Source organism: Mustela nivalis (assembly GCF_964662115.1).
Source record: "Mustela nivalis genome assembly, chromosome: 10".
Lineage (NCBI taxonomy): Eukaryota > Metazoa > Chordata > Mammalia > Carnivora > Mustelidae > Mustela > Mustela nivalis.
In genome coordinates, this window is record NC_139029.1 from 62,720,410 (window position 1) to 62,738,495 (window position 18,086).

General features: G+C 44.8%; 1 protein-coding gene across 1 annotated transcript in view; it reads left to right on the plus strand.

The window, feature by feature from the left end:
* The window catches only part of AK5 (adenylate kinase 5), a gene marked incomplete at its 5' end in the record, with an annotated part of 185,240 nt that overhangs the window by 138,786 nt on the left and 28,368 nt on the right, over positions 1–18,086 (plus strand). Inside the window, 2 exons of the mRNA XM_082688564.1 lie at positions 14,330–14,493; positions 15,563–15,679. Of these exons, the coding sequence (XP_082544690.1) occupies positions 14,330–14,493; positions 15,563–15,679 (281 nt within the window). The remainder of the gene's footprint in view (positions 1–14,329; positions 14,494–15,562; positions 15,680–18,086) is intronic.

An 18,086-nucleotide genomic window follows, 5' to 3' on the forward strand; every position in this document is an offset into this window, starting at 1 on the left:
GAATTGTCCAAGGGCTAAGTGGGAAGGAAGTTGGTGTGAGTCCATGGCAAGGAGAGGGAGCACATGTACGAGCGCCTCAGAGATGTGGGGGTGGCACGTGGTGAGAGGCAGAGCTGGAGACAGACCCAGGGTCCAGGGCAGGGAAGGCTGAGAACACTGGGCTAACAAATACAGACCTCAGCCTGTAGCCACAGCGAGCTGCCAAGCTTTCACTCCGTCACACGCCACCAGATCTGGATTTCAGAAAGCACATTCTGGAAGCAGTGAAAGGGAGCCTAGGCTGCAGCAGGGGGGGCCCAGCCGCAAGGTCAGATGGGGGTCCTGCAGGGGAGCAACAAGGAGGCTGTGGAAGTGGAAGAGAGGAAACCGATCCAAAAGATTTCGGGAAGTAGAATCCATAGGACATAAAGATCCGTTGTGTTCGGGTGAATGAGAGGACTGAGCATGACTCCGAAGTAGCTAGTTTGGATGACCAGATAAACTGAGGTGTCGTTCAAGGAGATAGGACATGTGGAGAAGAAATGACTTTTGAGAGACAGAGAGATGAAGAATTTAGTTATAAACATTTTAAAATCGACATGCTGGGCTCCTGGGTGGCTCAGTGGGTTAAGCGTCTGCCTTCGGCTCAGGTCATGATCCTGGCGTCCAGGGATCGAGTCCCACATCGGGCTCCCTGCTCAGCAGGGAGTCTGCTTCTCCCTCTGACCCTTACCCCTCTCACGCTCTCTCCCTTTCTCTCTCTCTCTCAGTCTCACTCCAATAAATAAATAAATAAATATTTTCAAAAGATTGAGATGCTTATGCTAACAGGTCCATTTGGCCGAGGTCTTTTATTTTTTTTTAATCTAGTACCCATAATAACAAGTCCTGGCTGTAGTCACAGATGTGGAATTCACCAGGATACAACAGCAGTGAAACACGCATGTGCGAGGGATCACCCCAGGTTGCTTTGGGACTGTGAGGCTGCAGGGAAGTTGAGACCTGAAGTCGAGGAAACACCCATGTCAGAGCCCAGGGAGGAGAAGACAGAGAGGGAAGCGGAATATCAAGAGCCAACGGCGTTCTAGAAGGCCAAGGAGGAGAGAGTCTCCGTGTGGGCCAGGTCAAACAGAATGTAATGAGACTTGTCGGCTGAGTCTGGCCACTGCAGAATTACCGGTGCCTTTGGTGAGAGAAGTTTCGGTGGAAGAGAGAGGAGTAAAGCCAGCTTGGTGAGGGGCGCTTGGGAGTAAGGAAATGAGGATGTGTATAGACTAACCTGCAAGAGATTTGGCTCTGAGAGAAAGGAGGTCAAAAGTGGATGTGAGAGAATGGAGCGTATTTATATAAAAAGAGAGGTAGTGATGGAGGGCCTGTGTGGCTCAGTCAGTTAATCGTCTGACTCTTGATTTTGGCTCAAGCTGTGATATCTGGGTTGTGGGATCAAGCCCTGTATTGGGCTCCCTGCTCTGCGGGAAGCCTGCTTCTCCCACCTCCACTCCCCCTGCTTGTGTTTCCCCTCTCGCTGTCTCTCTCTCTCTCTCTTTCGGTCAAATAAATAAACAAAATCTTTAAAAATAATAATAATGAGAGAGAGAGAGAGAGAGGAGGTACAGAATCTAGTTAAGAGCACAACCTACTTGAGTTCACACACTTGCTCCTCTCTGTCCTAGCCAGCTTACCTTGGGCAACGTCCTTACATGCACTCTTCCTCAGTTTTCTCACCTGCAAAGTGAAAGTAATCATTTTATCTGGGTCATAGTGTTGATGTGAAGATGACATGAGTTAACACATGTCACAGTGCTCCTAGTAAGTGTTCAACAAGTATTAGCTATCATTACAACTATCATATGGTGAGTGAGGGGAGACAGCCAATGAGAAAGAGGATACCATGGGGCACCTGGGTGGCTCAGTGGGTTAAGCCTCTGCCTTCAGCTCAGGTCATGATCTTGGGGTCCTGGGATCGAGCCCCGCATTGGGCTCTCTACTCAGCAAGGAGCCTGCTTCCCCCTCTTTCTCTGCCTGCCTCTCTGCCTACTTGTGATCTCTCTCTCTCTGTCAAATGAATAAATAAAATATATTTTTTTTTAAAAAGGAGGATCCCAAGAAAGGGGAGGCTAGAAAGGGATCGGAAGTGAATTAGACAGAGGTAAGGACACCTACAGGATGGGGGAGCCATGACAATTTAAGAGTTTGGGTAAGTTCATCTGTTTCTAGTGTCATTTGTTAAAAGTAAGCACTCCATAAGGGACTGACCAGTTAAGTGGTGTTTTACCTGGAGCATCTGGGGTTGGCTGGGATCAGGGAAGTGGAAGTGAGAAAGTATCTCTTAGACCCTGGGCTTACACCTGCCCTTTGACAGCATTTCCTCTTGTGGACACGTTACTGCAGTTGTTCACAACGCAACACAGATGTTACTGTAGGAAGCCATATTGAGCCTGGAGGAATAAAGCAGAATAACAAACCAGAGATTAAGGCGAAGATAACTGTTTTGTCCTTCTCAAAAGTAACATTCCCAAAGTATTTTCCTCTTGTTTTGCTCTAGACTCTTGAACTAAAAGTCTCAGAGCATTTTTTTAGTTGTAAATGAACCATATTTCAACCAACCATCAGGTGGTCAAGGCCATGAAAGACTTTCTCCTCTTGTAACTGAGTGCAGCTATTTTGTGTTAATAGGACATAGTCCTGTGACCCAGTTGATTTATTTTTTTTTATATTGTCTGGGGCACTGACTCTGAAGGCAGTGTTCCACGCAGCTCCACTCTGCTTTGAGGAATGGCTTCCACCAGAAACTGTATCACCATGTCAGTGCCACACAACTGCCCATCCACACCAGCCAAATGACCCCAGTTTAAAGTGGAAGGAACTTATTTGGTCCAATTACATATTTTCCTGCATGGACCAACTCCTATAGTAAATGTGTGGGAAGCTGGCATGGACAGAGCAGCAAGCAGAACACAGTCTTCTTTTTCTTGGAAATCCTCCACTTGGTCTGGGTGGAGCCATTGAGGCAGGCTCTGAGATGGTCCCTCATTCCAACATTTGTTGAGAAAGGGAGAGAATGTTAAGCAGTGAGAAAATTGGCTGAACCCAATCACCAGTCTCCTAGAATCTACTCCTGGAGACTCCTTATTCCACTGACTGCTTGCTTAAAGGCAGTGATGGCCATTGATTGAGAATGGTTTTTACTAAATCTCCTAGAAGACAAAGACTATGCCCTTTCTTTTTCTTTTTCCCCTTTCTTTCTGCTGCAACCATCAGGATACCTGGCACTCAGTAGGCATTCAATACATATCTTTAGAAAGAATGAATGAATTGATTAAAATGGAAAAGAAACTATAAAGACTTCATTGTCAGAAGTAAATATTTTAAGTTGTCTTCTACCAATAACCTTCTCAGAGACATAATGACAATAGCAGACATTTCAAGTAAAATTACAGGGCTTGGCCTTTTTTTTTTTTTTAAAGATTTTATTTATTTATTCATGCATCTGACAGAATGAAAAAGAGAGAGCACAAGCAGGGGGAGTGGCGGGCAGAGGGAGAGGGAGAAGCAGGCTTCCTGATGAACAAGGAACACAGTGTGGGACTCTATCCCAGGTCCCCGGGATCATGACCTGAGCCAAAGGTAGACACTTAACCAAATGAGCCACCCAGGTACCCCATGGGGCTCGGCCATTTTTAAGAACCAACCATAACTAAGAAACTCTTCTTCTGGTTGTGTCCTGGGAGATCAATGTGGAGTGTTTGTAAAGTCTTTCTGGTCCCTCCCACAGAAACAAAATTCAAAAATTCATGCCTTTGGTAAATTTTGCCAAGTAAAGTAGCATGTGGCTCCTCTATCAGAATCAAGTTCAAGTCCACCACTATGAACTGGCATAGAGGCCAGGAAGCAAAATACAAAACAAATAGCCAATCATTGACCTCGACGGCACTGATTCCAAGTATTACCATCATTCAAAGAAGGGAATGTAGACTAGAGTTGATTTAACGTTAAACTGTCCTTGAAGATAGGAGAACAAGAAAAGGAAGAGATTTATTTTTTTTTTAATGTCCCCATCCTTCAAGGAGCTAATAATGTATTTGATGAGGCAAGAGTTGATGTTTATGAGAACTTTAGACCTAATATAGGACGGTGTAGAGTTAACGGACAAAGGAACTATTTAGTGAGTTTAGCGGGGTTGGGAAGGCAAAAAAAAGTGCAATGATTCAATGATTGGGAGCCCCTTCCTGGGGAGGCTGAGAACCAAGAATGGATGGGATCCCCTAAGCTTGAGAGGGAGCTGAAGAGAGGCGGCTTCCAAGAAGGGAGATTTTAAGTAGGGAACAAATTACAGTAATAGGAATTGTCCCAGGAAGAAGAAGATGGACCAAATCATAGAAGCACTGGATACTGAGAAATAATGTGATGCTGACCAAGGATGAGTCCAGGGCTGGTGATTAGGTAAGGAAGCAGCTAAGGGAAAAACTACCCTTCAGGAGTTTGCTCTACTGTTACTATTTCCCACTCCCTCATTTCTCTTTGGACTCATGCAGCCAAAATCTCTCCTAAAACAGATTGCCAGATTTTTTTAAATTTAAAAACTTCTTCTCTTTTTATAAAAATAATACATCTCCAGGGCAACGGGTGGCTCAATCGGTTAAGAGCCTGCCTTCAGCTCAGGTCACTATCCTAGAATCAAGCCTCCTGTCGGGCTCCTTGCTCAGCAGGAAGTCTGCTTCTCCCTCTTCCTCTGCTCCTCCCCTGCCTCGTGCTCTCTCTCTCTCGCTCGCTCACTCTCTCTCAAAATAAATAAATATAATCTTTAAAGTGGGGCGCTTGGGTGGCTCAGTGGGTTAAAGCCTCTGCCTTCGGCTCAGGTCGTGATCCCAGGGTCTTAGGATCAAGCCCCACACTGGGAAAAAATCTCTGCTTAGCGGGGGGCCTGCTTCCCCCTCTCTCTCTCTCTGCCTGCCTGTCTGCCTACTTGTGATCTCTGTCTGTCAAATCAATAAATAAAATCTTAAAAAAAAAAATCTTCATCCTAGAAAATATGTATCAACCACAACAAATCACCTAAAATCCCAAAGCTTAGAGATGAATACTTAAGATTTTGATTTTAGCCCTCTTCATTTTTTCTATGTATATATTTTTAAATTTACATTTTTCATCAAAATGAGGTTATGCAACCTTAAATCCTACTTTTTATACCTAACAAAATATCTTGTGGGTCTTTCCAAGATCCTGAATATACTATGCCATCGTTTGAGGCTTTGTTGCAATTGAACTGAAACAGAAAAACAGAAAATCACTCAAATCATGAGTGTTTAGCTTGATAAATTTTCCCTAAGTGTCACATTCATCGTACCAACATGCAGATCAAGATATTAAACACGACCAACATTCCAGAAGGTTCCTTGTGCTCCCCTCCTGTTCACTGTCCTTTGCAAGGAATTCCATACATACTTCTAACTTTATATAAATGGAATCATACTGTGTGTATGTTTGTATCTGTCTTCATTCAGTACATCACTTCAGTGACCACACATTATTTCTTTGAATTGCTGTAATTTATTCAGTTTATTCTTATTGTCATGCATTTTTCACCAAATGTTTGCTTTCATTAAAAATTCTTTAATGAATATCTATGTACAAAACAGTGATTTTTTTTCCTTACAATAAATCCACTGACTAAAAAAATTTAAGACTTTTGACTTATATACCAGATTGCCCTTCTGAAAGACTGTACCAATTTTATATTCCCATCATAGCATATAAGACTTCCAATTTCCGTGGTGTGGCCCAAAATTGAACACAAAACCCCAGATGTAATCCAACTACCATCCACCACAAATGTCTCTACCGGTCTTAAATATCCTCACTTCCTTTTACAGCACATAAATAGACTGCAAGTACAAATATCCTCTACGTTCTCTGACAAAGACAAAAATACAGAATGCTGGAAATGACCTTGGAATTTATCTAATCCAACAAGCTTATTTTCAGATGAGACTACAGAAGCCCAAAGAGGAGAAATGTCAGTGCAGACAGATTCCCAGTTAAAACCAAACCAGAAGACCATGTATAGGAAAAAAGCTGCAAAGAAATAAAACAGGGGTGTCTGGGTGGCTTAGATGGTTAAGCATCTGCCTTCTGCTCAGGTCACGATCCCAGAGGCCTGGAATTGAGCCGCATGTCAGGCTCCCAGCTCATAGGGAGTCTGTTTCTTCCTCCCCGCTCTGCCTGCTTCTCCTTCTGCTAGTGTTCTCTCTCTCTCTCTCTAATAAATATGAAATCCTGAATGAAAGAAAGAAGGAAAGAAAGAGAGAAGAAAAGAAAGAAAGAAAACAAAATGTATTTCCAACAGTGACCTTTGGGAAGTAGGATTACGGGAGATTTTTCTTTTTACTTTTCCGAATTATTTAAATCTTCAATAAGGAGCATATATTTCTTTGACAGTAGAGAAAAACTATTTTCTTTCTTTTTTTTAAAGATTTTATTTATTTGTTTCACAGAGAGAGAGAGCGAGCGCAAGCAGAGTGAGCAGCAGGCAGTGGGAGAGGGAGAGAAGCAGACCTCCCACCGAGCAGGGAGTCTGCGCCAGGCTCAATCCCAGGACCCTGGGATCACAACCTGAGCCAAAGGCAGACACCCAGACAACTGAGCCACCCAGGCACTGCTAGAGTATTTTCTTTAAGAGAAGGAAAACATAGAAAAGAGAGGCTAAGTTTGTAAATGGCCTACTATATTCGTTTAATGCGTGCCTAAGATCATAGTGTAGTGGGCCACAAAATAGGAAAAAAGATGGCTCGATAAAACTTTAAGATGAATTTGGAAGAGTTAGAATATTCTAGAATAATAAATTCTCAGAATTTAGAGACCTAGATAGGAAGAGCCTGACTGGGGGTGCCTGGGTAGCTCAGTCAGTTAAATGTTCATCCCTTGATTTCAGCTCAGGTCATGATCTCAGGGCAGGCAGAAGAGCCTGCTTAAGATTCTCTCCCTCACCCTCTACCCTACCCCCTCCCTCTCAAAAAAGGTGGGGGCGGAGGGTGCTGACTGAAGCAACTTTTGGAAGGCTCTAGTCTGTAAACTTGATGAGTCAGGTCTGGAACGGGCTCTGGAGACCTCTGGGTGTAGAAGAAAAAAGACAGGTTTTTTAGTAGTATTTATACTACAATTTGGAAATCCTGCCTCTGCCTCTGTTTAGAGATAGAGTTAGGTTGGAGATGGGGCATGGAGTGGGGGCTGAGGTGGGGGTGGGGTGAGACAGAGATGGGATTGGGGCAGGGATGGGGATGCGATGGGTTTGGGTTGGGTTTGGAGATGGATATGGGACAGAGATGGGCTTAGATGGGGATGTGGTTGGGATGCAGATGCGATTTGGGTGGAAATGCATTTAGGATGGAGAGTGGTTTGTACTAAGAGCTGTAGTCGTTCACAGCATCGTGTGGTGGAAATGTTTAGGAATCCCTGCCTTGGCGCATGCCATTTCCTCTCACCCAGGACCTGAACCTTCCTTGTCTTGTCTCTACCTAAGAATTAAAGTCATGGAACCAATGCTGGTATGTTGTCTTAATGAGACATTTCACACATCTTTCTGCGTGTATGATAGATTCTGTGAATGGCAGAATCATTGACTGTTTATAACAGAGATAAAATCATGTCCCTAAAGTCTCCAGGTTAGTTGCAGGGGGGGGTGGATGGTGCTGATAGGGTTACTGGTTTTAACAAACACAAATACAAGACAGCGAGTTAAATTCGAATTTTAGATAAACAGTGATGGGGTGTAGTGTAAGCATGTCTGATATAATAACTCACTGGATGACAGCTGGCAACCCTATGGGGCCATCATGAAAGTCTGGGTCTTGCTTGACTGAAGGTTGTGCAGGTCTACCTCATTTCCAGAATGGCCATACATGTGAGAGGCTGTAGAGCTTAGGTACCAAGGTACAGGTGTGGTCTTGGACACAGATTTTTCCCTTAACACTTACTTCGGGACGCCTGGGTTGCTCAGTCAGTTAAGCGTCTGCCTTCTGCTCAGGTCACGATTCCAGGGTCCTGGGGTTGGTCTCACATCCGGCTCTCTGCTCAGCGGGGAGCCTGCTTCTCCCTCTGCCTGCCACTCCCTCCTGTTTGTGCTCGCTTTCTCTCTCTGATCGATAAATAAATAAACCTTTAACAACAACAAACAAACAAAAAACAGTTCAAATAGTTATTATAAGGATTAAATGACTCTAAGAGTCATAAACTTAGAGTCATAAACACTCACATAAACATAAACACAGAGAGAGAGAGAAAAAACACTAATTTAATCCAGACTCTTCAATTCACAGACGAGGAAGCCAGCATCCAAAGAGGCAAAATCTCCCAAGGTGTCCCACGATCACGCAACTAGTTCAATGCAGGAATGGCCTAGACCAAAGTCGGCTAACTCCCAATGTCACATACAGGGCTACCTCCCACTCCCTGAAGCTCTCAGATTGTTTACCATCCATTTATTCATTCACTCTGATCTAACAGCTACCGAGCGCCCACTATACACCAGACACTGATACATAAGACGTAGCACCTGTCATCAAGAAGTTCATGGTCACGTGTGAAGCTTTTCCATATACCCTGCAGCTGACCTTGTCACTGGCATATTTTATCCTATTCACCAAATAACCTGAAGCAGCAGTGCATTTCAGAACTCACAGAGAAGTTGTCTTTGAGAATAAAGATCTATTTTTCTTAGTTGTTTCCGGTCAGACAGAGTCAGTTCTCAGCAACAGCCTGCTGAAACTCCGCGTGGTGACACAGCTCATCCCAGATACAGAAAGTTGAAAGTGACTCATAGCCCTGCCGTGGCTGGGGATCATTCCTAGGGCACAGTCAGTTCATGATCCGATGGCATAATACTTTTTCTCTGAAAGGAATCGTTCGGTCACAAAAATCTAAACCTAACCTTGGAACACATTTTCATTTAGGAAGAAAGTAGTATCAGAAGAGGTAGGAATCGTATAGCTCTTTAAACAGCTCTGATGACTCTATAAAAATAAGATAGTCTGCTGTGCAAAAGATATTTGATACCTTCACAAGCTGTAACTGTGAAGATGATCCATCTTCAAAGATGCTAAAAGAGTATCACGATCTAAAAGTGCCGTCCCCTAATTTGCAATTACGGAGGTTGACGCTCAAAGAGGAATGTGACTGGGTCCGTGTCCTTTAACTAGATAGAGATATGAGCTATAAACCCAGAACTTGAGTCATTTGGTCCAATATTCTTTGACATGGAAGGAAAGAGAGTTGTCACTTGCGTGGGGCCACAGGCCTCCTGGACACTGGCCTTACGGAACCGTCGCCTGTGACGGCGTGCCAGGTTCTGTGGGGATACCACCAACAACGAAGCAATCCGCGCGCTCTGCGAGCTTCAGCCTAGCAAAGGAAGGAAGAGAATGTGGGCCAAGTCCATGTCCTGGAAGCCAGCGGAGGAGAAAATTCCAATATTTATCAATGGTATTAAATGCTACTAAAGGGACAAAAATAATAAAGACCCAAAGAAGGTCATTTTAAATTATATGACAGTTACACAATCACTCTTGAACTCTAAAAGATCGACTTCCGAGAGTGGTGAGAGCAGGATGTGGCTTGCAAGAGGACAGGGAGTGCATGAAAGAGAGGGAAGAGCAGACAGGCAAGTTAGGATCCCGAACAAAAATAGGAAAGAAAATGGAAATAACTAGAGGTTGCAGACAATGGTAGAAATATTTCCCTTTGGATTGGAAAACCGCCAGCCTCTTGTTACGCTGAAGAGAGATAAGATGGTGTCAACTGAGAGAAGGTCATTTCATGTGGACTAGAAAGAGGAGCAAGTTTTTGGAGCAGGAAGAAAGAGAAGATCCTTTCAGCATCCATCAAAAATAATTTATTATTGGGAAAGACGGGTGAAATAGGTCATGGGGACCAAGGAGTGCCCTTGTCACGACGAGCACTGGGTGATGTGTAGAAGTGTTGAGTCACTGTCGTGTACACCTGAAACTAACATAACCCTGTATGTTAACTATCCTGAAGTTAAAACAATAAAATAAAATAAAAATAATTCATTCTTTCAGCCACGATTAGGAGGTGTCTCTTCAGACACTGGGTTTGGGCGCCCAAGTGAGCAAAGCATACCCATAGCCTGTGCTTGTGAACCATCAAGTCCAATACAGAACACAGACCTTAAGTCGTTGGTAGACCCATAGAAGGAGGGATTCCTGCTGGGGCGAGGAGTCCCTCCCAGTGTTTATGGACCCGGCTTCTAGGCTTAGCTTTTTGCTGTGATGCTGGATTCAGTGTCCACAGAGGACATTGTAACCTGCTTTGTGCCATTCCTATTTGAAAAATTTAAAGATAAAAGCGGGATAGAAACGTGCATACTTGCATTTGTTTGAATTTGGGGTTCAGCTCATTCTTCTCCTGACATGATTTGTTGGATCTTTTCTCTCTGAGCCCAGAACGTGCTGCCCCACCCCCTAAGGTTTGCCATCCCACTCTGGTGCCGAGCAACGTGCAATAGCTGCTTTGGAGGCAGGCGCTCTCTTGCGGGGCCGGCCAGTGAGGCCAGGAGTTGGCTCCTAAGAGGGGCTTGACTGATGGATCCAGGAGCTGCTTCTGGGAGGGGAGGGCTCCTGGAAATAAAGAGCACACTGCGGCAGAGGGCCCAGATGGGCACGTGGAGGTGATGCCGCTTCATTTCAGCTCCACCTCAAAGAACAGGGACCCCTGGGTTAACAGCTCTCCTTCTGCAGGCCTCCTCCTGTGTAGCACTGTCGGAACCTGGGGGGGCTGGGAGTCGGGGGAGATACCTACTCAGCTGTGACACGAGAGCTCCCGGTACTTCGGTTGCACCATAGAGCATGTCAGTCTTTCCATGGGAAAAAATATAAATTATATTGGAGGTTGAGAAGTAAAGTTTCTCGACATATTTTTTTTCTTTTGACGTGTTGACGACCCCTTCAAAACAGGCTCTCATATCGCACCAGGCGATATGAATGAGATTAGGCGATATTGCATCTAGGGTCGCTCAGGGCTTAGAGCCTTGAGTAATGATCCACCAGAAGTCAGTGAGATGACAGGAAGTGCTGTCATCTTGTCACCAGAGAGCACAGCCCACTTGTTCTGATACGTGGCACCTCAGAAGATTTCTTTCCGTTATAACTAATTATCCAGGAGGGATATCAAGGCCCCATTGTTTTTTATTTAAACAGTCAGAAGGGGGACGCCTGGGTGGCTCAGTGGGTTAAAGCCTCTGCCTTCGGTTCAGGTCATGATCTCAGGGTCCTGGGATTGAGCCCCGCATCAGGTTCTCTGCTCAGCAGGGAGCCTGCTTCCCTCTCTCTCTCTCTTTCTGCCTGGCTCTCTGCCTGCTTGTGGTCTCTTTCTGTCAAATAAATAAATAAAATCTTTTTAAAATTTTAAAAAAATAAAAATTCGTAAGGCCTTAAAGACGTGCAAGTGACATTATATGAAAATCCGTATTTTTGCTTGCAGTTTTTATGCCTTCACCGCAGTGATAAAAATCACTTTGTTCTCCAGTTTGGAGCCATGGGAAGAATCAAGGCATTGTGTAGATTACTTAAAATTCCACTGTGCCTGCACCATTTGGCCAAAGAATGCTGAGAATTTGCAGCTGTTGCTCCACAAAAGGTTCCTAACTGGGGCAGGGGCTGCCGTTGAACACACAGCTGTTGTTAATTTGAGCTGAAGATTTTTAATTGCCTTTGTGTCAAAATTTATTAAATAACATTTCAGAGGAACAAAAACTGTAATAGTCGCATTAGTGGAGTGCTGAAAGAAGAAAGTCATTGGAACGCGGCATTTCTGCCTTGTAAGCCGAGTCTGAAAATACCTTTTCCACATGACTGCTTCCAGCCATCCCAAGAAAAGGGTTTCTAGGTACATCTGGCCACAGAAGCCCTGGAGGCTTCTGCAGGGGCTCAGCCCACCCTTGTCCTTACTCTTTTATCTGGAAGCACTTCTTGCCTGAGTGGCCTTCTCTTGTTCCCGTACTGTCCCTCCGTTTCTGTTATTGTGGGAGATGAGTCCTAGTACTCAGGGCAAGCCTGACACTGGCTGGGGACCGGCTGCTCCTCCTGAGCGGTCTGCATCCTTCTTGGGAGCCTCTGTAATTGCTGTTGTCCTGTTATCTCTGGCCCATCCATGACAATCCTGTGAGGCGACTGAGCCCTCCCCACTTAGCTGACAGCAGCCGCGTGGGTGAGCGGTAGACAGGCACCTTTCTTTCATTATTTGCCAAGGCAGAGGAGACAGCTAAGTTTCCCTCAGGAGGGAAGCTGCTAAGTGTCCTGAGAAAGGGGTTTTGAATATGAAGAGAGACGAACCAGAGAAATGGCAGAATAAGTCATAAATCCTCACTACCATGCTGACGTCCCTGCCATGTTCTCATTTTAATGTTCAGAATTCCCTCTAACAGGGAAAACTTCCGTTTGTCAGGCGCTTAGGAAACACCTACTGTAGGGGCGCCTGGGTGGCTCAGTGGTTAAGCCTCTGCCTTCAGCTCAAGTCACAATCTCAGGGTCTTGGGATCGAGCCCCACATCTGGCTCTCTGTTCAGTGGGAGCCTGCTTCCCTCTCTCTCTCTCTCTCTCTGACTGCTTCTGTGCCTACTTGTGATCTCTGTCTGTCAAATAAATAAATAAAATATTTTTTTTAAAAAAAGGAAACACCTACTGTGTGCCAGGTGCGATACTAGTGAGGGACCTGGAGGCCAAGTGGCAGACAGGCTGAGGGCATCGACGTGCTGTCGGAAACACTCACTCTCACAGAGGGGGACTTCCTGGTGGAAGGGGCAAGCATTTGGTGGAGGCCGAAGAGATGATGAGGATCTCAGTAGTTAGAGGAGGAAGGAACCTGGGAGGGCAAAAGCATGGTGGCTTGGAAAAGTTACATCTTGTTGCAAGGACAGGACGTAGCTGGACATGACAGTGTTGGGCAGAGATAAGACACACACAAAAAAAGAAGGGCTGGAGAGGCTAAACTAGATTCTGGAAGGTTGAAATGCCCCTCTAAGGAGTTTGGATCTTATCCTGTGGGGACTGGAAAGTCACTGAATGCTCTGGAGCTGGGAAGTGTCAGTGCTTTTCAGGCAAATCATCCTGCGAGCAGGTCTGCTGGACTCCAGAGCCTCACCCATTCCCCCGTGCAGAGGTGGAGTGACTCTTGAGGACCTGCTCACCCTACAGGCCAGCCTGGCTATCCGGGAAGACAAGAGGAAATGCCTCTGAGAGCCAGAGTCCAGGCTTCAAGTCCTTGACTGGCTACCTACTAGCCAGGCGACTATGGCAGTTGAGTTAATTCTCTGTGCCTCTGCTTCCCCATCTGTAAAAAGGGGGCAACGGTGCCTGACTCTTAAAATTATTTTAAATTAATACATAAAATGTTTAGAACATTGAGTGGTACAGTAAGCTCCTGATAAAGGTTAGCTATTATTTTCAGGTGTAAAATCTTACAACTTAGCACTGGTTGAACTTGGGGCGGGGGAAGGCAAGAGAGTCAAGGGTGTAATGGCTCATCCAAGAAATACGGCTCATACTCAGAAGTAATAATAATATTCAGAAAACAGCAGGAAAAAAAATCATATTGAGGGACATTCTACAAAATAAATAAAATCTTCGCAAGGGTGGAGGCCACATGAAAAAACTCGTTCTATGTGGAAGGAGACCGGAAGGACCTGACAACTAAAAGCAATGCGTGATTCTGAACTTGACCCATTGGCTTCAAAGGACATGGCTGGGATAAATCCATGGAAATCTGAAGATGTAGTTCTGTAGCAGCACATGCTTGGCTCCTGGTCTGGAGGCAATGAAACTGAAGTGTTCTGTAGTGATGAGGGATCAGGTTGGCCACTTACTCTCAAATATTCCAGAAACTTCTTTGTTGTCTACTGATAACTCTGCTCTGTGCTTGGGATTGTTTAATAATGAAAACAATGTATTTTAAAAATTAATAGCTAGCCTTTGTTGGGCACTCACTGTGTACCCAGCACCGTGGTCAGTGCTTTAAACATGAGTATATTCGGTTCCCCAGGAAACTTCTTTCTTCTCTACCCGTGTCCCTCCCCAGTGCCCTGGAGCAACATGAACTCTGCCCACTACAGTAGTTACCTACTAACTGCTTGTTGGGGTGTATAACGCTTACCCAGCCCCCACCCTGGACAGCCCACTCTTCGGGGGCAGGGAATGTACCCCATTCTCCACGGTATCCACACCTCCCAACACAGCTCCCTGTAAAGCATAAATACCCCATACGAGCTTGGATGGATAAAGTCCATGGGCTTGTTCACCATGGTGACTTGGGATGGGTGTCTGATACAGGACTCCTTTTCTAGGTGGCCCAGGCTCTGGCAAAGGCACACAGTGTGGAAAGCTGGTGGAAAAATACGGATTTACACATCTCTCGACTGGTGACCTCCTGCGTAATGAGCTGTCATCAGAATCTGAAAGAAGCAAACTGATCAGAGACATCATGGAACGTGGCGACCTGGTGCCCTCAGTAAGCAACAGTTGCCTTCCCTGGCAGGGGGCCGGGGAGTGGGGGGATATTTTGGAGTATTGCAGTTAGTCTAAGCCCCCAAAGACCATAGCTACATGATGTCAAAGTCCAGAGGCAGTTGGAGGGTCCACAGCAGAGACCCGTCTGCCAGACCATGTCCCAGCCCAGGTTCTTTCCACTCTGTTGCTCTGCCAGTTCCTTGAGTGTCTGCCTATCTCATATTCCCCCAGTAACTGGTCCCCACGTAGTGTTAAAACTTTCAAACCACAGGTGAGCATGCTGCAACAGAGCCTATAATTAGAGTCCCCTGGAAAATAGAAAATAATATTTTGGCCTTGTCTGGAAAGTATGATAGCATTATCTTGCAATCTGGTATCTTCCTTAGACAGTTTAAGAAGCGAATATCCCTTTTATGCTTCTTTTTTCCTTTCAAGTCACCATCCACCTCTGAGCCGCTGGATGCCATGGGTAGCAAAAAAATATTCATCACTGCCCTGTGAGGGCCCTATTAGGCTCTGTAATTAGGGCTTGTACAGTGCAGACCATATTAGCTACCAAAGCTTTATGCTTCCTCTTCAAATAGCGACAGTCCCTAGCAATTCTCTGAAGTCAGTGGATATCAAATTTTATAAAATATTTACTGGAAAAAATCAACAGAGAAACACATTTTATACCATGTTTTGCCTAGTTTTAAACTGCCATTATGCCTAATTTATGGAGTATTACCATAAGAAATACAGCCACTATATTTCATCTATTCTAAGATGCTATTTTAAGACATCCCAGTAAAATACTAATAAACTATTCCATATATAACTATACCAGCATGAAAAAAAAAAAACGCTATTAAACTGTGACTGATTGTAAGATACGTACTAATTTCATAGACAATAAAATGTGGGGGGAAAGTGAAACTAAGGATGAATGAGATATGATATATTTCTGTCGGCTGTTAATCTTATATGAACCTTTCTCCCTCCCCAAATGGGATGACTAGTGGAGATGGGTGGTAATGCTAGTGTTGTTCTGTGGAAGAGCTCAGATCCTGACCACTGTCTCTCTGCTCCAGGGCATCATTCTGGAGCTCCTGAAGGAGGCCATGTTGGCCAGCCTCAGCGACACCAAGGGCTTCCTGATTGACGGCTATCCCCAAGAAGTGAAGCAAGGGGAAGAGTTCGGACGTAGGGTGAGCCGTTGTTATGGGGATCTTTCCAGAAGGAAAATAAAGGACATCATTGAGGTTGGGGGATAAACTCAAAAGTCTGTCTCTCTCCTAATTACATTAACCGAACTTTCAGTTGCAAATGCAAAACTCAACACAAACGGACCAAAAAGAGGAGAGTGGGGTAGGTGATGGTAGTGGATTTATTGGCTCAAGTAACTAAAATGTCCAGAAGTGGTTCACACTTGGTTGGAACCATGTATTTAAATTTGTTCATCCATTGTGTTGTGCCTTTCTCCATCTCTTGGATTCCGGGCTTATATTTCACCATCCAAGTGATCTCAAAGAGAGTGTTTTTCTTTTCCAATGGGTGTAGCTGATGACCCAAGGTTGTGTTTCATTATCCTGGGTTAGGTCATGACCCCACTGCTGAACCAATCACTGTGGCCAAGGGGAAGATGGGAGGGCATATAATGGAATATCTAGGAATACCTTGATTCATTGGGTAAGACCAGGCTGGGGACGAGAAAGGGAGGAGGGAGCACCATACCTGATGCATGCAGACTGAGGAAGGGAAGGGAAATTGCCCAAGAAAGAATAGGGATGCCCTTAGAAGCCATCAAGGGAAATGATGCTAGACAAGCAGAGTCAAGTGAAGTGTATGCACTGCTCTAGCCTCCCACCATCCAGCTTCCCAAGTCCCTCATCTCCTAGTGAAGCAGGTGGGGCAGGACCACTCACAGGGAAACAGTAGTAAGTAAAAGCCATCATAACTATCCTTTATTCAACCTACTCTTGCCTCACTCTGGTGCTGCTACACAGTGTACATCCATTTACCTCTAAAGTCCAAGATAGCAGGAAACATTTGTCCCCAGTTATTAAACAAAGATTCCAGAGCTCACAAGTATTAATATTTATATAGATACCCCTTTAGACTAGTTTCAGACATTTTCATATTTCATTTCATATATTTTTAATAACCTTTTTTAGGTAGATAGATGAAGTACTTTCTTCATGTTAAAGGTGATGAATTCAGCCCAAAGATACTTGCCCACAGTCATAGGGCTGGTAGGATGAAGAATCGGGGTCCCGTCTCCATCCATCTCTAACACTACAGTGTGGATAACAGTGAATCATGCTTCTGTGTCCCCTGGAGATTAGTCTGACATTCTGAGCCCATTTGATTGAACTTCCTTAGATAGTATCTGAATATTTAAAGGCCAGTTGCTCACCTTCCCCTACATTTCCTGCTAGCAACCAGAGTCAGAGAAAAAATGCACCAGCCTAGTTGGCAGGAGTGGGATGAGTTCACCAGCACTGGCCCTCAGCTCGGGAGCCTCTGGCAACGAGGAGCGAGTAGCAGAGCCTGTGACTAGTGGTTCCAGGCTGTTCCCAGTGGGGGACGCTCACATCCACTATTCCGCTGAGCTTTCCCCCACAAAACAAACCCCTTGAAGAATTCAAACTTCAATATACATCAACCACTTCTTTTCAAACAGTATTCGAAATGTTGTTATTTGAAAGATTGTTACCCTTTCTTTAAAAAAAGGTTTTATTTGGGGCGTCTGGGTGGCTCAGTCATTAAGCGTCTGCCCTCAGCTAAGGTCATGGTCCCAGTGTCCTGGGATCCAGGCCCACATTGGGCTGCTTCCTCCGAGGGAAGCCTGCTTCTCCCTTTCTCACTCCCCCTGCTTGTGTTCCCTCTCGCTGTGCCTGTCTCTGACAAATAAATAAATAAAATCTTTAAATAATAAAATAAAAAAGATTTTATTTATTTATCTGACAGAGAGAGACACAGCGAGAGGGAACACAAGCAGGGGGAGTGGAAAAGGGAGAAGCAGACTCCCCACCAAGCAGGGAGCCTGATGTGGGGCTCCATCCCAGGACCCTGGGATCATGACCCCAGCCAAAGGCAGACACTTAACGACTGAGCCACCCAGGTGCCCTATGTTATCCTTTCTTTAAATATCATGCTAAAATACACATAACATAAAAGTTAACATTGTAACCACTTTTAAGTGTACAGTTCAATAGTGTTAAGTGTATTTGCATTGTTGTGCAACCACTCTCAAGAAGTGAGAAATTCTACACCATTTAAACAACATTAAACAACAACTCCCTGTCTCTCTCCCCTCAGCCCCTACAGCCACCATTCTACTTTCTGCCTCTAAGGATCTGACTATTTTAGGGACCTCTTCTAGGTGGAATCAGCCTAATTTGTTCTTTTGTGGCTGGCCTATTTCACTTAGCATCATGTCCTCAAGGCTCATCCAAGTTGTAGCGCATGTTACAATTTCCTTTTTACAGTTGAGCAATATTTTGGTTATCCATTCACCCATGAACAGTGACTTGGGTTGGCTATCATAAATAAGGCTATGAACATGGACCTACAAATCTCTTCTTCAGGACTCTGCTTTCAACTCCTTTGGGT